At 46.7% G+C, this 21151-nt stretch overlaps 3 protein-coding genes, 1 long non-coding RNA gene and 1 pseudogene across 6 annotated transcripts; 4 read left to right on the forward strand and 1 right to left on the reverse strand.

Moving 5' to 3' along the window:
• Positions 1 to 454: 454 nt before the first annotated feature.
• On the reverse strand, positions 455 to 4082 carry LOC120682578. The gene is made up of 2 exons (XR_005678490.1): positions 3781 to 4082; positions 455 to 933 (listed from the first exon to the last, which is right to left on the reverse strand). It is a non-coding gene; the product is annotated as an uncharacterized LOC120682578 (long non-coding RNA).
• Positions 1822 to 2744, forward strand: LOC120682577. Its single transcript, XM_039964539.1, has one exon. It carries the CDS (start codon positions 1897 to 1899, stop codon positions 2599 to 2601), a length of 705 nt encoding a protein of 234 aa, XP_039820473.1. The 5' UTR covers positions 1822 to 1896; the 3' UTR covers positions 2602 to 2744.
• A 2635-nt stretch (positions 4083 to 6717) lies between the features above and the next one.
• On the forward strand, positions 6718 to 10875 carry LOC120682576. Of its 3 annotated transcripts, XM_039964536.1 has the most exons (4): positions 6718 to 6869; positions 7026 to 7173; positions 7902 to 8031; positions 8137 to 10875. In XM_039964536.1, exon 4 carries the CDS (start codon positions 8403 to 8405, stop codon positions 9105 to 9107), a length of 705 nt encoding a protein of 234 aa, XP_039820470.1. In that variant the 5' UTR covers positions 6718 to 6869; positions 7026 to 7173; positions 7902 to 8031; positions 8137 to 8402; the 3' UTR covers positions 9108 to 10875. The 3 variants fall into 3 exon arrangements, with proteins under 3 accessions (XP_039820470.1, XP_039820471.1, XP_039820472.1); XM_039964537.1 differs by having other exon boundaries at positions 7902 to 10875; XM_039964538.1 differs by lacking the exons at positions 6718 to 6869; positions 7026 to 7173 and adding an exon at positions 7463 to 7684.
• Positions 10340 to 10738, forward strand: LOC120681166. Its single transcript, XM_039962693.1, has one exon. It carries the CDS (start codon positions 10340 to 10342, stop codon positions 10736 to 10738), a length of 399 nt encoding a protein of 132 aa, XP_039818627.1.
• Positions 10876 to 11076: 201 nt separating the features above from the next.
• LOC120682575 lies at positions 11077 to 12532 on the forward strand (annotated as a pseudogene).
• Positions 12533 to 21151: the final 8619 nt, after the last annotated feature.

Here is a 21151-nt window from a genome sequence, read left to right on the forward strand (position 1 = left end):
GCATGATCTAATGCTTACAACTTTTGAGTCAAGCTAGCCACTTCGCTGACTAAACAAGCATACAAGTATTTAATCAACGAGGCAATCTGCGGTACTCATTGCTAACCCTAGTAGTTAATAACCATGTAATCCTAAGGCTTTGTTCAGTTTTGAGGGGGAATATAGATGATTTGAGGGGTTGGGAGGGATTAAATCCCCTACAGGCTACTGGTCAAAATCTCTCTCAATCCCCCCTTAGGAAGAGGATTAATAACCTACGGATCTATAATGAAAAGTTTAACCAGGTGCGGGGAAAAAAGGGACTAGTGGTGGCACATGCGGAAACACACACTCTCCCGTTTTGGTTATCACATTTTATCATTAAAGCGAGAGCAGTGGCTGGATATGCGGGTATAAGAAAACAGATAAAAATAAGCAAAATATTTTTCTTCAACATTTTTTTTGGGTGGTAATATTTTTCTTCAACATGGGCCTCACCGAATTTCATTACTCAAAAAGCAACGAAATTCAGCATATCCACGATCACCAGGTTCAGTTATTACAGGCCACACAAATATCACTAGTCACCAAGCATCACAAAGGGATGCCTATCAAGTATCAACACTACTACCGCATCACTGACAGAAATTCTAGATCAACTAACAAAACGCACAGGACTTCCCAGCCTAAGCAACTAAACCTCCAGCAAGGTACCAGTTTCAAGTTACAGACCGGTGGCGCAATGACAGAGTGACACGACAGAAATCAAAGCATCGATTGATCAAGATGACTTAGCAATTCCATATCCCCTCCTTTGGCTCCCAGATGTTCAGCACAATCGTAAGAGTACTGTGTCGTCCGAAGGGGCTTGATGTGGATGCAACTGTAGTGCTGTCGCCTTGAGAATTTCTGCTCCCTCTGCCAACGCCTCTTTGTCTCCATTCTTCTGCAACTCTGCCCAGTATGAGAGAAATGAGCTAATGGTACAAATGATCTCAATAAGAGATTTGATGTTTCTCTTTTCAATACAGATATGAACAGAAATGCTACGGAAAAAAAGGGAACTTTAACCGGGATCACAATCACAAGTTCAAGCTGCTGACCTGCTACTCGGTTGCTGGGCGCTAGCTTGCTGTTGTTGGGAAAAGGAGCATGGCGCAAGCTGAATAGCAGCATGCCAGCAAGAAAAAGCAGGAAGGCAGGCAGGCTGCGGGCTAGCAGGCCTGTAACCTGTTGCTGTTGATGTGGCAAAGCGTGCAAATATCATACACCTGAATGGACTCACTGCTATTGCTAATTGCAACACGACAGAGGGATAATAAGCAGTTCCACCTAATGCTTTAGAAAATTGCAGAAACACGTGGGAATAGTCAAGGAGGCAATGTTATGAACGAGCAGGCAACAAAGAACGAACAGAAATATGAAGAGAAGGGCTATCACTGATCCGTTCTATAATGCTGTGCTCAGCTGGTTAAAAATGTCTTGGAAGCTTGGAGGTGAGGCAAAGTCAACTTGTTGTTCATTCTTCCACCGGCAACTTGCATTTCATTAACTGATGATGATCTGAATCTGATACTAAACTCGATGGATCATCACCCGTGCAGGTCAGTTTGACACCCATAATGCAGACATGACAGCCTCCCTAATCAAGCTCAACAAGTGATGCTTCTTGGTTTGGGTGGCTTCTGTTGATGCTCACCACAATTACACATGAGAATGATTCTTGCTGTCTGCTGGCTTCTGTTGCAGCTCACCACGATTAACACACGAGATTCGTGCGGTCTGCTGGTTCAGCTGTGTGGTTGCTTCAACCTCTTTTGCTATATAAAGAGGCAAGCTAAAGCTGAGAAGAGACCATAGCAGCAGCTTGGCATCTCTTCCATCTCCAGCAAAAAGAGGCTTCATACCATTCCAAGCATGGCCTGCCACCTGAGATCCACGAGCTTGCCCTCAAGCCCTCGCACCAGCAGAACCAATGTCGAGGAACAGATCCAGAGCCTGACAGCAGTCGTCTCTTCTCCCTCTGCGACCATCAAAACCATAGTTGATGGTCTGTCCAAGCTCGGGAGCATCTTCAGCTGCATCGATGAGTTAATTTGCTTTCCCAGCAGCCAGAGGAAGGCAGTGGAGGAGGAGCTCGAGTGCTCTCTCATCTTGCTTGACCTCTGCAATATCACGCAAGAGAGCTTTGCAGAGCTTAGGACGAGCGTCCAAGAGATGCAGTTGGCTCTCAAGAGAGGAGACAATGTGGCTGTTCAGGCCAGGGCTCAGTCTTATGCCGGTTCGGTCAAGAAGATGCAGAAGCAGTTCAAGAAGATGAACAGCAAGGTTGTTCTTGGCACCGATTGCTGCAGGGTCATCAAGCTATTGTCTGAAGCAAGAGAAATCGCTCTATCAATGATGGAATCGACATTGCACCTCCTGTCAAAGGAGATCGTGATGCCGAGTGCTAGCAAGTGGTCTCTTGTCTCCAAGGCATTCCAAAAGAAGAGAGTCGCATGCAAGGAGGAGCAATTGCAGGTCCTGGAGTTGGAGATTGTTGATCTTGAGAGCGAACTCCAGATTGTGTTCAGAAGACTGATCCAATGCAGGGTCTCGCTTCTCAACACTCTTAGCCTGTAGAAAGATCAAACAACATCCAACTCAGATTCCAGTGATTAGCATCCGCCTTTTAGAGGATTGGCTGATCATCGAAACAATTTTGATGTATATATGACACAAAGTGTACAGAGAAATAGTCAATGAAAGAGCGAAGTTTCGATCCATTTAATGTTGTCAAATTGTCTGATTTTTATTTTTCTTGTCTAAACTTGAAATGTGACACAGCTAAATTTCTAAACTATAACTTCAAATTAGGAGCTTCAGATGAAATTTGGCATCGAAAAAAATCACTTTAACTCTTCATTTTCTGAATATAAAAGAAATTAGTGTTTTATGAGATGGAAACTACTAATATTCACATGGGATGTAGCTCAACAACAGGCACAAGATCCTTGTGAAGTGGATCTTGGTCTGCTTAACTGATAGCATGCCAGCTCCAGCCACGAGCTCGCAACTGATTATCCCTAGAGTAAGCTGTTATTCATATTCTTGCTGCCTGCCAATAATTGGAACATGACGATGTGGTTCGGTTAGTTCCAACGCTCAAGAAATTTGGACATCATGTGGATCATCTCGAAATTGCAAACTTCAGATTCTAAATGCTGGTGGCACCAGCAGGAAGGACAATGAGGCATGAAGAATCATGAATGCTTAAGTCAACTGTCCAACAGCAGCATCTCTTCTTCCGATCTCAATCTATCATTAAATAGGCACTCGTGCAGATGAATTTGCCGCTGATTATCCAAGCACCCCACGCTGAACATTAGCTCAACTATAGTTAGAGATGCCTCTAAACCATGGGGATAACTATCTGGCCTTGTCGGTTGTCGCTGCAGTGTAGTACCTCATCATTGATGAGATTCTTTCCGTCTAGAAGATGAGCCATGCCAATTCTTCAGCTTGTTCTGTTATATATAGAAGCATGACATAGCCGGATCGATGCCATTGCCCATTGCAGCAGCTTCTCTTCTTTCACACTCTGAAACTCCTTTAATCGCAACATTTGCTATATGCATTGCAAAACATGTTATAGGGCCACTGATTTTACTGTTTACTTACTGTTTACTGAATGCTTCGCCCAAACAATCCTAGACAGCATCATCTCAGAAAACGCAAGAAAGCGCCAAGCAGAAGGTGCAGAATGCACCCAAATCCAAGCGATTCCGGTTGCAAAGAATCAACCGAACGTTTAGCCTTTACCTCCATTCGGATAAGGTCCCAGGCGGCCGGAGAGGGAGGGCACACCCAAATCCCTTCTGGTTGTTGATCCCGCCGCACGGCGGATCGCGCAGAAGACCTCACCCTTGGTCTCCGTTGAGAGCCCATGCTGAGGCGAGAAGGGGCGGAGGAAAGGATCAGGAAGCCGTCGAGGAGGGGAAGGTGCTATCTGGAGAAGTGGCGATACTCCCACCAGAACTCCGGCGTCCTGTGGCGGCAACGGCGCCCGCCGGCGGACGGGAACACATGCCGGAGGAGAGTAACAGCAGATGAGGACTAGATTGCAAAACCCAGGGATTTACTGTAAAAAAATTGGATCGCGATTATTAGTTGCGATCCGATTTAGGGAGTTTTTTTTAAATAATTAGGTCGTGATTATTGGTCGCGGTCCAGTTTGGGAAATTTTTTATAAATATTTGGAGGTTTTATGAAATTTTTTGGATCCTAATTATTGATCGCGACCTAATTTAGGGGGTTTTCGGAGAACTACCTATCCATCCTAGGGGCTTTACCAAAATAATTAGGGTTTTTTATTCTTTCCATTACAATTTTGTGACTTTAGAAGAATGCCTTTACTATTTACGTTATTGGAAACTTACCATTACAATTCTTGACTTATTTGAACCGTGCCATTTTATACGTCTTTGATGCCCTTGGATCCACTCGCAGACCCGCGTATTTTCGTATGGCCCAAAATACCCCTGCTGCTTCTCTCCCTTCCACTCACTGACGTGTGGGGCCCACACGTCAGCTTCTTCTTCAACCTACTGCCTCTTCTCCACCACGCGCTGCCCACCTCCGCCCCTGCTGGGCGCCCCTGGAGGCGCAGGTGTGTGCCGGGCGGTGAGGCGTCAGGTGGGCCCCTTGTAGGCGTCGAGCGGGTGCTGCGTCAAGCGCCCCTGCAGGCCCGGGCGGTGCGGCGTCAGGCGGGGCCAGCCAGAGGGGCGGAGGCGGCCCGGGCCGGCCGGAGTGGGGCGGAGGCGGCGGCAGGAAGGGGGAGGCGACCCTCCCCTGATTCTTCTCCGCCGGCGAGCGGTGCAGGAGGAGGCGTGGCCGGATCCGGCTCTACATGTGTCGGGTACTACGATTAGGGACACCCTAACCGGGGTACTAAGATCGCCTTGAAACGCAAACACATGTTAAGCGACTGAGCCTACGAAGGCCCACGGCCTGCTTCCCATCCAGAAGAAAGGAAAGGACTCAAAAAAGTCCAGCGTGCGGCCCATTCACATCCCTCTCGAACCCGCAGGACGATCTCCGCCTCGCTCGAGGGTCCCGTCGAGACCCCTCGACTGCGCCCCGCATCTCCGATTCGCTCGAGGGTGAGTCACCTACCCTCGAGCGGGCAAACCACCTCCACCTCGCTCGAGGGTAGCGAACCTACCCTCGAGCAGGCACCTCGTCTCCGCCTCGCTCGAGGCTACCCCTCGGCATAAGGGACAAACGGCCCTGCCGCTCACCCACCTGTCATACGAAGGCATTAAAGGCCAGCCACTCCACCACGGCACTCAGGACAGGCGGCGTCAGGCCGCCATTCCCACAGTGGATGTGACCGGGGTCCCATCCGCTAACTCCGGTCACCGCCCGCCATCCCGGATGCTGTAGCAGCACTGTTAGACCTGCGACGCGAGACAAAACATGCTCTGCACTGCTCCCGTTACTGTTCTGCCTACACCGACCAACCGGACCCGCCTCCCGCTGGGGAAGGGGTCCGGAGACGTCACATGTCCTTCAGAGAGGGGCGCTCAGCGCACACGGACGGGGTCCCAGACCTTCCCCCTCGGGGAGTCCGGGACCTCCACGTGTCCCCCGGACCTCCTAGTGTGCACGCCCGCACTCCGACCAGGGGGGCCGGGGCCGTCGCGCGCCCCGCTACCGCTGTGCATGCAGGACCCTAGTCCGCAGGGCCCACCGAACGCCACCGCGCCGTATATAGAAGACCATACACCAGCGACGACCACGCTGCCTGCAGGAGCTGGCAGGACGACCGGCGCAATCTTCGCAGGACCAAGGACGATATCCAGGACACCTGCCACGCATGACGCCATGTCCTACAGTATACTTTCTACAGTATCCGACCACTCTACCCAGCGATTCGGGGAAAACGACGACTTCCACGCCCCCACTCATGTGCGCTGCCCCTCCTTGTGACTATAAAAGGAGGAGGCAGGCTACCTTTGGGCGGACTCTCGCTCTCGGACTCTCGCTCTCTCACTCAGACGCTCGGACGCTCAGGCGCTCCCAGACGAGATCCATCATCACTTACGCTCCGGCATCCCTATACGCCCCGTTCAACCCCTCTTCTAAGACTTGGGAGCCTTCCTCCCTCTCTCGCTTCGCTTGTACCCCCTACTACAAGCACGTCGGGTGCAAGATAATACAGTGCCGTCGCACACCCCGGTTGCTGGACGTACGGCCCCGTGGCCGGAATCAGGATAAACCGCGCGTTACTGTGTTGCCTCTTGCATCATCATCTGGGACGAGAAAACACGCAGCATTTATTAGTTGGGATCCAGGCCTCCGGGTCGGGACACCGACAACATGGGTGGGCGCTAGGGGTGGACGACAGTGAGAAGGGGCGGCCGGCCGGCGGCAGCAAGAAGGGGGAGGTGGGCAGGGCATGGTGAAGAGGAGGAAGGAGATTGAAGAAAAAGCTGACGTGTGGATCCCACATGCCAGTGAGTGGGAGGGAGAGAAGTAGCAGGAGTATTTTGGGTCATACGAAAATACGCGGGTCTGTGAGTGGGTCCAGGAGCATAAAAAATTGTATAAAATGACACGGTTCAAAGAAGTCAAGAATTGTAATGGCAAGTTTCCAATAAGGTGAATAGTAATGACATTCTTCCAAAATCGTAAAATTGTAATGGCAGGAATCTAAAAAAACCCAAATAATTAGGGGGTCAAATGTAAAACGTTGCTGGAGCTAGGCTTGCGAATCAGCGAGGGGCGGTGGAGGCTCGGCAGGCGACCGCCCTCCAATATCGCCGCCGCCATTTTGCATTGGCAGCGGGGCCGTGGGCGTCCGAATCAGCACCCTCTTTTGCCGAATCCGGCCGCAAGCGGATTAACTGGTGAGCGTCAGCCCGTCTCCTCCCCACTTCCATTCCATGAACGCGATCGATTTGCTTCCTTGTGTTCCCTACTGTTGTTAGCTATATTTTCCTGATCATTTCATGGCTAAAGCACGCCACTTTCATTATCCGCATCTAAGTCATTCCTCGTTTCAGAGCGGAACATACATGGGATGCAGAGCATCCATGTTTCCGGAAGCGGATGCTTCGACAGGTCGACGAAATCTGATCCGAATTCCCTTGCGGGGACCTGCGTCACATTTCACAACACAAGAGACAGATCTGGATTCGGAGAAAAATTCAGGTCGGCTGAAGTGCTCAACTGATTGTTTTCCATATGCTTTCAACCAAATTGGGTAGCAACTCATGTGAGGTTGTGTCTTGTGAGTACGTAAATTACCCCCTTGCCTTAGGCCCTGTTTAGTTCCCTTCAAAATTCCAAAACTTTACAAGATTCCCCATCACATCGAATGTTTCAACGCATGCATGAAGTATTAAATGTAGCTAAATAAAATAACTAATTACACAGTTAGATTGTAATTTGCGAGACGAATCTTTTGAGCCTAGTTAACCCATGGCGGGACAATAATTATCAAATACAAACGAAAGTGCTACAGTGTTTTACACTCAAATCTTTACGCAACTAAACAAGGCCTTAATTTAGATGCAGGTCCCTTCGAAATCTTGGTTAAAAGACTAAAAGTGCACTTGCTTGTGGCCTTGTGGGCATGCCATGCTATTTTACAACATTGCCTGTGATACTACTATACATACTTGTGCAAAATTATTTGGAGAGCTGAGGTTTGGTACTGAAGGTAAATTTTCATAGTAGCGAAATATTCTGCATGGATAATTCCTTAGGAAATCAAATGTAATTTCAGAAAATATTTACTTGTGTCTCTTTACTCCAGAAAACAACTACAAAGTGTGAACAAAATAGCAAACTGTGTTGATACGACACTAAGTGACAACTTCTCTTCTGTTTTCTGTTGTTTCCCACTAAAAAATCATACTTTTTCTCATGACTTTTAGGGGAGATGGATATCTGTCGCAAAGCGTGCACATATTATACACTTGAAACAGAAACATGAGGACTAGGACTATCATTGATCCGTCGTGTAATGCTGTGATCAGCTGCTTAAACATGTCTTGGGACCTGGAGGTGAGGCAAAGTCAGCTGTTCGTTCTACCACCGGCAACTTGCATGTTAATTAATTGATCATGATCTGAATCTGATACTAAACTTGATGGCCCTTCATCCGTGCAGTTCAATTTGCCACCCATAATGAAGACATGACAGCCTCCTAATCAAGCTCAACCAGCGATGCATTTTGGGTTGATCTGATTGGCTTCTGTGGCAGCTCATCACGATCACACATGAGAATGATTCTTTCTGTCTGCTGGTTCCGCTCTGCGGCTGCGTCAACCTCTTTCCTATATAAAGAGGGAAGCCAAAGCTGGGAAGATACCATTGCAGTAGCTTGACTTCTCTTCCTGCGAAAAGAGTCTTCTAACTTCGCTTCCACTCCAAGCATGGCATGCCACCTGAGATCCGCAAGTGTGCCCTCAAGCCCTCGCTCCAGTGGAACCAATGTCGAGGAACAGATCCAGAGCCTGACAGCAGTCGTCTCTTCTCCCTCTGTGACCATCAAAACCATAGTTGATGGTCTGTCCAAGCTCGGGAGCATCTACAGCTGCATCGATGAGTTAATTTGCTTTCCAAGCAGCCAGAGGAAGGCAGTGGAGGAGGAGCTTGAGGGCTCTCTCATCTTGCTTGACCTCTGCAATATCATGCAAGAGAGCTTTGCAGAGCTCAGGACGACCATCCAGGAGATGCAATTGGCTCTCAAGAGAGGGGACAATGTGGCTGTTCAGGCCAAGGCTCAGTCCTATGCCCTTTCGGTCAAGAAGGCGCAGAAGCAGTTCAAGAAGATGAACAGCAAGGTTGTTCTTGGCACTGACTGCTGCAGAGTGGTCAAGCTATTGTCTGAAGCAAGAGAGATTGCTCTATCGATTCTCGAATCGACGCTGTACCTCCTGTCAAAGGAAATCATGATGCCCAGTGCTAGCAAGTGGTCTCTTGTCTCCAAGGCATTCCAGAAGAAGAGAGTCGCATGCAAGGAGGAGCAATTGCAGGTCCTGGAGTTGGAGATTGTTGATCTTGAGAGCAAACTCCAGATTGTGTTCAGAAGACTGATCCAATGCAGGGTCTCGCTTCTCAACACTCTTAGCCTGTAGAAAGATCAAACAACATCCAACTCAGATCCCTGTGATTAGCATCCGCCTTTTAGAGGATTGACTGATCATCAAAACAATTTTGATGTATATATGAGACAAAAGTGTATAGAAAAATACTACATGAAAGAGCAAAGTTTTGATCCATTTCATGTTGTCAAAGTTGTCTGATCTTTCAATTTCCTTATCCAAACTTGACACGGGAAGATGACGTGAAATTGGGAGCTTCAGATGAAAAAATACCTTTAAATCTTCGTTCTCGGATTTTAAAATAAATTAATAGTTTGATGAGATGGACACTGTTAATACTCACATGTGATGTGGCTCAACAACAGCCACTAGATCCTTGTGTAGTGGATCTTGCTCTGGTTAACTGATAGCATGCCAGCTCAATTGATAATTGATTAGCTCTGGAGTTAGCTGATAATCAGATTCCTGCTGCCAATACTTGGAACATGATGATTTGGTTAGGTTAGATCTAACGTCTAAGAAACTTGGGCATCATGTGGATCAGCTTGAAATTGCAAACTACAGATTCCAAATGTTGGAAGGGCCAGCAGGCAGGACAATGCAGCATGAAGAATCATGAATGCGGAAGTCAACTTTTCAACAGCAAGCAGCTCTTCTCATGACCTGAATAAATCATTCAACTAGGCAGCACTCGTGCAGATGGCTTTGCCGCCAATTACCGAAACATGCTATGCTGATCATTAGCTCAACTACAGATAGTGCTGGCTTTGTCGCCACAGCACGGCAACTCATCATCGATGAGATTCTTGCTGTCTACAGGGTCTGCGGTGCCACTTCTTCAGCTTATTCTGTTATATATAGAGGCAAGCTATAGCCGGATGGATTAAGTCCATTGCAGAAAATTCCACTTTTTAGAGAAAAGAAAAGCACTACAGCTTCCATTACAACCATGGCTTGCCACCTCAGATCAACTAGTGTGCCTTCCAGTCCCCGTTCCAATGAAATTGACGTCGAAGAACAGCTCCAGAGCTTGAACAGAACTATCTATTCGTCGCCTTCAACCATTTGAACCATCTGTGATGCTTTGAGGAAGATTGGAGAAGTGTACAACTGCAAACCTACCGAGCAGCCAAGTTACATACACGGCAGAGGAAAGCAGTGGACTGTGGAGCAAGAGCTTGAGCGCTCGCTTGCCGTGCTTGACCTTTGCAACGCAATGCAAGGGAAACTTTGGAGAATTCAAGGAGAGCATCTTGCACATGAAGATGGCTCTCAAGGGAGGAGATGATGCAGTTCAGGGCAAGATCCAGTCCTACATCCATGTGGTGAAGAAGACACAAAAACAATTCAAGAACATCAGCAAGAAGTCCACTGCAGCTGATGAAGAAAGCTGCAAGTTGATCAAGTTAATGTCTAAAGCCAGGGAAATTGCGGCCATTATGCTGGAATTTTTGTTGCAACTCTTGTCGAAGCAAATTTCCATAACAAGCTTGAGCAAGTGGTCTCTCGTCTCCAAGACGTTCCAGAAGAGAAGAGTTGTGTGCAATGAAGAGCAATTACAGGAGTTGCAGTTGGACATTATTGATCTTGAGCGCAGAGTTGACACTTTGTTCAGGATACTGATCCAGAGCAGGGTTTATCTTCTGAATGCTCTCAGCTTGTAGATCATAAACCAACTCAGAATATTCCTCATGATTAGAGTCCGCCTTTTAGAGGATAGCTAATCATCAAAATTTTGGTGTACATATGTGAGAAAATGTACATAAATATACTCGATAAGAAACACATAGGTTTTGGTTCACTTTATGTTCCAGATTTGCTGCTATCTTCCTTTTCTTGTCCCAAAAATAAGCTGAAATTCGTTTTTGGTGTAATGAAAAGATTTTTTAGTGGTTCGATCGATCACAGTGAAGAACTCCACATGAGATGTAGCTCAACAGACAACAGCAGGCACAAGATCCTTGTAAAGTGGATATAAAAGAGAGCATGCCAGCTCCAACCATGAGATTTGAGCTTGCAATTGATAATTGTTTAGAAGTCAGATGGTGGAATAAAACGTAGGCCGTAAGGCACACGGAGTAAGTTGCCATGCTGATTCTTGTTGCCAGTACTTGTAGCATGGCAATGTGATTCAGTTAGACCTAACCTAGCGCATTAATTGGAGGGCACATGAGTCATCTTGAGATTGCAAAACTTGTGCATGAGGTTACTTGTGCAGTTTTCCATGGTCACCTATCTCATGATCTAGACCTCAACATAAAGAATGCACTCGTGCAGACATGTTGCTGATGATAACTGGGACATGACATCTTCATCAGATCAGCTTCAGAGATTCCTCTTGCTCTGGGTGAACATACAGAAAGCATCAATCTCCCAAGGACATCTGTGGCTATGTCGCAACAGCACAGCGCAATGATATCCTTCTTGTCGGTAAGGTTGCAATGCTACTGCTTCAGCTTCCTTGGTTATATATGCTGGCAAACCATAGCCTCATCGACACCATTGCAGCTCAGCTTCTTTCCATTCTCTCTTCACCATCATTTCACAAGGGGGAAAAAAAGAAGAAACATTGCAGCTCTAGTTGCATCCGTGGCTTCCATTCTCAGGTCCACAAGTTTGCCTTCCGGCCCTCGCTCTGAAGAAATTAACGTCGAGGAGCAGCTAAAGAGCCTCAAGGCAACCATTTCTTCTGCCACCACTGAGAAAGTGGCCGATGGTATCACGAGACTTGGAGGATTGTACAACGACATCGAGGAGTTCATGCGTCACTAAATGGCCAAGTTATCCTTTGCCAGCCACAACAGAGAAAAACCGTCGAGCAAGAGCTTGAGAAGTCCCTCATCTTGCTTGACCTCTGCACCACCATGCAAGATAACTTTTCTGAGTTCAAGACAATCATCCAGGAGATGCAGCATGTCATCAAGAGAAGAGATGATTCCACTCTTCAAGCCAAGATCCAATCTTACATCCACTTGGCAAAGAAGGTGCAGAAACAGTTCAAGAAGATCAGCAAGAAGCCTACTACAGTTGACCAGGACAGCTGCAATGTGGTCAGGCAGTTGGCTGAAGCCAGACAGATTGGAATCTCCATGCTTGAATCCTTGCCACATCTCCTGTCGAAGCAAATTTTGACACAAGGCTCTAGCAAATGGTCCTTTGTGTCCAAGGTTTTCCACAAAACAAGAGTAACATGTACATGTGAGGAGGAGCACTTACAGGAGATGGAGATGGTCATTGTTGTTCTTGAGAGTGGAGTTGAGACTTTGTTCAGGAAATTGATCCAGAGCAGAGTTTCACTCCTAAACACTCTCAGTTTGTAGATAGATCGTGAACCACCCTAATCCCCTGCGATTGGCATCCGCCTTTTAGAGGATCAGCTGATCATCTGACAATTTTGTAATGTACCTGTAAATGAGAATATGTACAGATAATTACTGAAAGTCACAGTTTTTGGTCAACTTCCTGCTGTCAATTTTATGAATTCTCATCACGTTTTTATGTTGTGATGTTGGACAGTTCAGTTGTATTAATTTCTGTCACCAAAGAATACCCAAAAGATGCCCATCAACATTGACGTTTAAAGGAGCAATTTGTTGTTCAAGTTGACCTTTGAAATGCTTTACTATTAGATACCATGCTATGCAGATGCCATGTGTTGGCTCAGCAACAAGCAAAGGATCCTCGTGCGGTGGATCTTGCTGCCCAAATCTAAAACAAGTCAGCTACAACACACGAGGTTGAGCATGTAAGTAGCATGACTTGCGCTTAATATATAACACGCTTGTCATCAATAAACTTAAATAATTTCTAGAGTATGCAATCATGTAACAATCTACCAGTGAAGTGAACTAACTTGTTGATTCTTGCTGCCAGTGGCCGGAACATGACAATGTGATAGCTCATTGGTACAATAAATGATGCACTAAAAAATTGAACAACACACGGTAGCTGAAGGAAACAGATTCCATATGCTGGGCAATTGAAATTGCAGAACTCTATTTGTCCACCATCAACATGATGCCATCACACACGCTTTTCCGGGATAAATAGGCCTCCCTTGAAGGTCAGGCACATTCAAACCAACATCTGCGCCATCAGCTTCTCATCTCCTCAATCACACACTGCGAAGTGCTCCATCTAAGTCATGGCTTACCACCATAGATCAATCAGTCTTCCGTCTAGGCCTGCCTCAAAAGTTGAGGAGCTGCAAATCCGAGAGGCATGCACTTCTTCACCCTCGATGACCATCGAAACAACCTGCGGAGGAGGCTTGGAGACATCTACTGTGACGGAACTGCCAAATTAAAACTCCAAATTAAGCGTAATGGCTGTCATTTGAATACATCGGGTGCATTAATTTAATGGCTTAATTTGACGATCATTTCTCAACCCACGGCCCGATCGAAACAACACCAGAAGTCCCACGCGAAGGCGGGCGCATATGGTACAAGCACGACAAAATACTTGAAAATATACAAGGATGACAACCGATAACGAGAGTTTTACAAATTTAGTTCAAAACACAAGCTCACGTAATTTACATAAATTACATAATTTATAAATTTTGCATAGCGTAGCCGAGCTCAAATGAAAAAGAAAACATACAACTACATTACTTCACTGGTTCAGTTCTAACACCCCCGGTCAGACCGGTACATCTCACCGGTCAGACCGGTGCTACCTGGCCTAAGCAACCACCGGTCAGACCGGTCCATTGACCAGTCAAACCGGTCGAAACAAAACTGAGGGCTGCACACCCTGCCCTCAAGTGTGCAACCCGCCAAATCCCTAATCTAAGGGTCTCTATCCACCACTTCCCACCCCTCTGCATCTCTGCGGATAAATTTGACGCAACAGGGGCAGAAATCGACGTCTGGGTGCCCTGAAATAAAATATGATGGCAACAAGTCCTGAGCAACTAATACTCAGCAAGACTTACCCGACCCGTGGGTATAACTTAGCCCACATACCTAGACATGCAAGGTTTTTGGCTGGTGGTTATTTTGCAGAAAAGCAACTAAAGTAATTCCTTACTTTCATTATTTTAGACCCTAATTCTATATATAAATTAACTCTAATCTAATATTTGCACGAAACAACTATAACAAACATGGTGGTGCAATCAAAATAATTCAATATGTTCAACACTATATACAGATAGCTCACATTCTAACATTTTGCTACGATGCAGCAAAGAGATCAAGACTCTCATAACCGCGAGACACGGCGAATCGATTCGATTTAACCTTGCAAGGTAGACCTAACCAACACGGCACACGTATGCCCCGTCGGACCACACGCACCAACACTTCCCTTCCCCACCTCGAACTACAAAACCACCCCACCTTTATATAGTCAGCCGAGCTCAACGTGAGACAACCAAAAGTAAACATATGCATCCCGTTTCTCCGCGACTACTCGACTCGCCCTAAGGGGTGGTGATGTAGTTCTGTACTTTCGAATCGAGGCAGTACTAGGCTTACCGGTTTCGACTACCTCCTACTCCCGGCATGCGGTTAGTACAGTTCAATCCCCGATCAGCACTGCCGATAATGACCGGTCCTTAATCGACACAGACGGGGCTAAGGCACCCAGAAACCCTGTCCTGCTGCCATCCCTAAACATCTTCATCATTTCCCCATCCGGTCTCAATCTCCGTATCAAATTCAATAACTCATGTACTGGAATATAAATATATCTTATATCTCACGAGTAACCGGAAATTCCTTGACTTCTAAACACCCTATATCTCGCGAGTGACAAGAGATCACTCATCTTTTCTACCGAGAACCATTAAGCATAGCACTCTTATCGTCCTATGCATTCTAGTATAACTCAGGGAAAAACCTAGGGATCATGCAACTATGATTTTAAACAATTCCTAAACCTAATGCACAAGTAATAGAGACATATATAGGTGTTATAAGTTGAAATAATAGGATGTGCACCGGGGCTTGCCTTGCGTCTGCTGCTCAGTGCTAGGGTGAATTGGGCCTTGGGCCGGCTCCTCACGATCCTCCTCCTGCAGGGCTTGCCCCTGTGGCTCCTGTGGCTCCGCAACCACCTCGTACACAATTTCCTCCACGCGCGGCTGCTACACGTATGCATATGCATATGACATGAGAGAATGCATGCATGATTTATAAAAATTACAAGTAACCAATAACCAAATCAATTTCTATCTATTTTCACTAACAAACCTTAATTTAACCCTCTCAGCCCTGCTAGCACCGGTCAGACTGGTATACCAAACCGGTCAGACCGGTCTGGTTTGTGTGCGACTCGAGACCAAAAACCCGGAGTATCCGGACGTATTCTCGGAGTATCTGGACTCCCAAGTCTGGAGAATTCGGACCTAAACCCGGAATGTCTAGACAACCACAAATCCGGAGTATCCGAACACATGGCCGGACTGTCCGGACCCCTACCGGTCAGACTGGCCCCTCCGACCGGTCAGACCGGTCCTACCCAGACCAAAAACCTAGGATTCCTTGGCGCGGCAAAAATCGCCCATAAATTCTTAAAACCTTATAGGAACTAGTCCAGGGATACATTTAGATGTTTTTGACCAAAGGGAACCACCTAAAAACATTTAGAACTAGAGATCGACCATCACAAGCTAAAATACCTTGGGTGAGTGTTTCCCCTGCGAAGAACTTGGATCCCCCGCTCCCCAGGGAGGGAATCGTGGAGAAGAAGCTCCCCCACGCCGGTTTGATCCTTCCTTGACCTTGGAATCAAGTGGAAAGGGAGGATTTGGGACTTAGGGTTTGGGTGAGAGGGGAGGGAGAGGGAGTTCGGGCTCGAGCTGGCTCTGGTGAGGGTGAGGGAGTTGGTGGGGAGGAAAAGAGAGAGTGATTTAAATGTTGTGGGCCAAACCAGTTGAACTCAGTTCAACCGGTCAGACCGGTAGCTCCGACCGGTCAGACCGGTCCGGCCCAAACTGACAGGAAAAATTTTGGGTTTAGTGATTTGTCGTGTGAGTTGAACTAATGACCATGGGTAACTTAATTACCAAGGATTAATACCTGGGTGTTACAATCCTACCCCCTAAATGAAATCTCATCCCGAGATTTAATGAATGGCTAAAGGGAAAGTTAGAAATTGGTGTGTACCTCGATAGGCTTGTAGCAATTCCGGACATTTAGTCCGAACAAATTCCTCCGTCTCCCAAGTAGCTTCCCGCTCGGAGTGATTACTCCATTACACCTTATAGAAGTTGCTAGTATGATTTCGAGTGACTCGAGTCTTATAATCAACAATTTTCACCGGGTGCTCGGGATACACAAGATCGGGCTCCAATTGTAATTCTTCTATATCAACAATCTTGGTGGGAACACGGAGGCATTTCCTGAGCTGAGATACATGAAATATATTATGAACCCCGGATAAGTGAGCAGGAAGCTCTAAGCGGTATGCCACTGGTCCACATTGCTCACTAATAAGAAAATGTCCAACATAGCGAGGTGCGAGCTTTCCCTTCACACCGAATCATTGAACCCCTTTCATTGGAGATACCCGCAGATAGACATGATCCCCCACTTGAAACAGGATAGATTGACGCTTCTTGTCCGCGTAACTCTTTTGTCGGGATTGGGCAATCTTCAAATTTTCCTCAATAACCCGAACCTGCTCTTCTGCTTCATTTACCATATCGGGCCCAAAGAAAGTTCTCTCCCCAGCTTCTGACCAATTCAATGGCGTTCTGCATTTCCGTCCATATAAGGCCTCAAATGGAGCCATCTTGATGCTTTCTTGATAACTATTGTTATAAGCAAACTCAGTCAATGGAAAGCACTCATCCCATTTTTTATTATAGGTGAGCACACATGCTCTAAGCATGTCCTCCAATATTTGATTTATCCTTTCTGTCTGGCCGTCAGTCCGAGGATGATAAGCTGAACTGCGAAGGAGCTGAGTGCCGAGGGCGGCGTGAAAGTGCTCCCAGAACCGGGCAATGAACTGAGCACCCCGGTCTGAAATGATTGTCTTTGGAATTCCATGCAGACTCACAATACGATTCAGATATAACTGGGCATATTGCTTCGCTGTATGTGTGGTCTTTACCGGCAGAAAATGAGTGGTCTTGGTGAGACGATCCACAATAACCCATATCGAATCATACCGCTTAGAAGTTTTAGGTAAGCCGACAATGAAATCCATACTGATGTCCTTCCACTTCCAGAAGAGAATACTCAGGGGCTGCAAAGGGCCGGCTGGTCTCAAGTGGCTCGCCTTAACCCTCCGACAGGTGTCACATTCTGACACATACCTAGCGATTTTCCGCTTCATCCTTGTCCACCAAAATCGTTGTTTCAGATCCTGATACATTTTGTTGCTGCCAGGATGGATAGAATACCTAGAGAGATGAGCCTCATCGAGAATCTGCTTTCGAAGCTCCAGATCTTTAGGTACCACTAGTCGGTTCTTAAACCATAAAACACCCTCGTCATCTAGATGGAAACATGCCACTCGAGGGTCATTTTCTCCAAGCCTTTGCCTAATCTTTCCCATGCCAATATTATTTCTCTGAGCAGCAATAATTTGATCCCGCAGTGTTGGAATGAGGGTAATGTTGGTAAGTGTACCCTCAGCTACCATAGACAGATTCAACTTCTCCATCTCTTGGCATAGAGTTGCATGCATAGGTGTTGCTGAGATGCAGTTGCAACTTGTCTTTCTGCTCAATGCATCTGCCACAACATTGGCCTTACCCGGGTGATAATGAATTTCCAGATCATAATCCTTAATCAACTCTAACCACCGCCTCTGGCGCAAATTGAGCTCACTCTGGGTAAAAATATACTTGAGACTCTTGTGGTCTGAGTATATATGAACAAGATTGCTCAGAAGGTAATGGCGCCAGATTTTCAATGCATGTACCACTGCTGCCAGTTCCAAATCATGAGTGGCATAATTCTCCTCATGTCGCCTGAGGGCTCTGTAAACATAAGCAATCACCCTCTGGTCTCATGAATACACAGCCGATGCCCGTACCTGATGCATCACAATACACATCAAAAGGCCGGGTAATATCTGGCTGAGCGAGGACAGGGGCAGACGTCAGAAGCTTTCTCAAAGTCTGAAAAGCATGTTCACATTTGTTGTCCCAAACAAAATTTACCCCTTTCTTAAGTAATTCCGTCATGAGCCTAGCAATTTTAGAGAACTCCGGTACAAACCAGCGATAATAGCCTGCTAGCCCAAGGAAACTCCGAATCTCTGAAACAGACTATGGAGTCTTCCAATTCAATACATCTTGAATTTTGCTGGGGTCCACAGAGATACCCGCCTCAGAGATAATATGGGCCAAGAACTGAACCTCCTTAAGCCAGAAATCATATTTACTAAATTTAGCATATAACTTATGCTCTCTGAGACACTGGAGAACAATGCGAAGATGCTCAGTATGTTCTTCTTCATTTTTGAAATATATAAAAATGTCATCAATGAAAACCACGACAAACTTATCCAGTTCAGGCATGAATACTGAATTCATGAGGTACATGAAGTGAGCAGGGGCATTCGTCAGCCCAAATGACATAACTAGATACTCATAGAGCCCGTATCTGGTGGAGAAGGCCATCTTGGGAATATCCTCAGCTCTAATCTTTATCTGATGATAACCAGAGCGGAGGTCGATTTTTGAAAATACCTTGGCCCCGAATAGCTGATCAAATAGAATATCAATTCTGGGAAGAGGATATTTGTTCTTAGTTGTGACAGCATTCAAAAGCCTATAGTCCACACACAACCTGAGGCTTTGATCTTTCTTCTTAACAAAGAGCGCCGGACAGCCCCAAGGCGAAGTGCTAGGACGGATATATCCCTTATCAAGCAATTCTTGCAATTGCTTCTTTAACTCAGCCAGCTTATTCGGTGGCATCCGATAAGGTCTTCGGGAAATTGGTGCTGTTTCCGATTGCAATTCAATGGCAAACTCCACCTCACAAACAGGTGGCATCCCAGGCAAATCATCTGGAAAAACATCCGAGTATTCACATACCACTGGTATGTCCTCTAACTTCTTGTCCTCGACAAGATTCACCGTATGGTTCAACGGTGTGGGGCTCATAAGACACAATGTCATAGAACCATGAATGGGAGAATTTACGTGCACCCCCCGTGATGAGGTGTCCAGAATAATCCCATGAAATTTCATCCAATTCATACCGAGGATGATATCCACTTTCTGGGTTGGCAACATGATCAAATGGGTCGTAAAAAAATTTCCCTAAAGCCGTAGAGGCACTTGCTTGGTAGTCTGATTGGTTATCAATTGACCACCGGGTGAATGAATATGATACGGCTTCGACATGTTTTCTACACCCAGCCCAAGTCTAGTAACACACTCTTTACTGATAAAGGTGTGAGATGCACCCGAGTCGAACAACACAGTAATGGGTTGGTCATTTATGGAAAACATACCCGTCATCACTGGAGCTCCCTCAGGAATACCCTCCAGGGTGGTGTAGTGCACTTGTCCCGGTTTGAAGTGAGCCACTTGCTGCTTCTGACTCTGCTGACCGGACTGCTAGCCCTGCTTCGGTGGCATCGGGCAGTTGCGCGTGAAATGTCCAGGCTGCCCACAGTTGTAGCACGAGAATAAATTGGGGAGCATCTCCGGCTACTGCATCCATACCTTCTGCTCACCCTGCTGAGGAACAGGAGGTCTGGCTGTCCCCTGTGACGATGTGTACTGAGGGGACCTCTATCCCCACTGCTACTGTGGCTGGTGCTGAAAAGGGGCTCTCTGTGGGCCCGACTATACCAAACGGAACCTCTGGGGAGCGCTGCTCGAAGATCCCACTGCCGGCGCCTTTCTCTTCTTCTCCGCCTTATGAGCCAAGTGGGCATCCTCCTGAATGATAGCCCCATTGACTAGCTCACTGAATGTGTCAAATTTGATCATGGCCAGGCAATCCTGGAGCTTGCTGCTAAGCCCCTGCTGGAAGCACGCCTGCTTCTTCTCATCAGTGTCTACGTGGTACCCCGCATACTGTGACAAAGTGTTGAAGGCCTGAGAGTACTGTAGTACATTGTTATTACCCTGCTTCAGGACCAAGATCTCTGTGAGTTTTATTCTGATCACCCCTGTTGGTATGTGATGCGCCTTGAATGCTTCTCTAAACTGTGCCCAGGTGAACCGGGACCTTCAGGGAACATGGCCACGTGATTGTCCCACCAGGTACGTGCAGGACCCCTGAGCTGCTGAGCTGCAAACCCTGCCTTGTCCCCATCATTGTACGGGTGCAGAGTGAACTTGGACTCAATGGTCCGGAGCCAACTATCTGCTTCTAGTGGCTCATCTGCTTTGTGGAACAGTGGCGGTTGAGTGTTCAGAAACTACTCATATCCAAGGACAGCAGGTTGGTGGTGATGCTCATACCGTTGCGCTCTGCCTTGCTCAACAATCTCCCGGAGGAGTGCCGTCTGCTCGTCGCGTCCTGTGAGCATGGCCGCAATGGCCTGATCCAAATCAGGAGGCTTCGGGGGTGCTGCCATTCTGCATTCAACCATGATTGAATTAGTTATATTTTTTTGATTACATAAAAATAATCATGACCGCAACTAATATCCGAATCATGGAAGAAATCGCAGGAAACAAATCATTTGAACACAACTGAGAGGCCTCTGTCTGCGCTCAACCGGTCAGACCGGTGCAACGGACCGGTCAGACCGGTCTGCATGGCGCTGTGTGGCTCAACGTGGACCAACCGGTCAGACCAGTCGCCACCCTGAAACTAAACTTCACTCTCAAACTTGGGTGACAACCCTTAAACCAATTCCATACATGCGATTGAAATTAATGTATGCCATGATGCATGCCATGGTGCAGAAACTCCTATGCAAAGCCCTCAAATGAAATAAAAATAAATAACGAACATGATGCATGAACGTCCTGCGTTAATCTCTCGACCCAAACTGGATATCTACTTACTCTAACATAAACTATATATATAGAGCTTACTACGTATATTCCCACCTATATCACTAAACCACTTTTATCCTAAATTAGAAATTCATTTTTAATTTGTATTATCTGAAAATCAGTCATGCTCGTACCACCTCCAGTG

This window comes from Panicum virgatum, chromosome 7N (assembly GCF_016808335.1).
Source record: "Panicum virgatum strain AP13 chromosome 7N, P.virgatum_v5, whole genome shotgun sequence".
NCBI classification, from domain to species: Eukaryota; Viridiplantae; Streptophyta; class Magnoliopsida; order Poales; family Poaceae; genus Panicum; species Panicum virgatum.

What these genes read in the sequence shown, in the direction of transcription:
- LOC120682576 (XM_039964537.1), top strand. Translation starts at nt 8,403, where the DNA reads ATGGCATGCCACCTGAGATCCGCAAGTGTGCCCTCAAGCCCTCGCTCC.
- LOC120681166 (XM_039962693.1), top strand. Translation starts at nt 10,340, where the DNA reads ATGGCTCTCAAGGGAGGAGATGATGCAGTTCAGGGCAAGATCCAGTCC.
- LOC120682577 (XM_039964539.1), top strand. Translation starts at nt 1,897, where the DNA reads ATGGCCTGCCACCTGAGATCCACGAGCTTGCCCTCAAGCCCTCGCACC.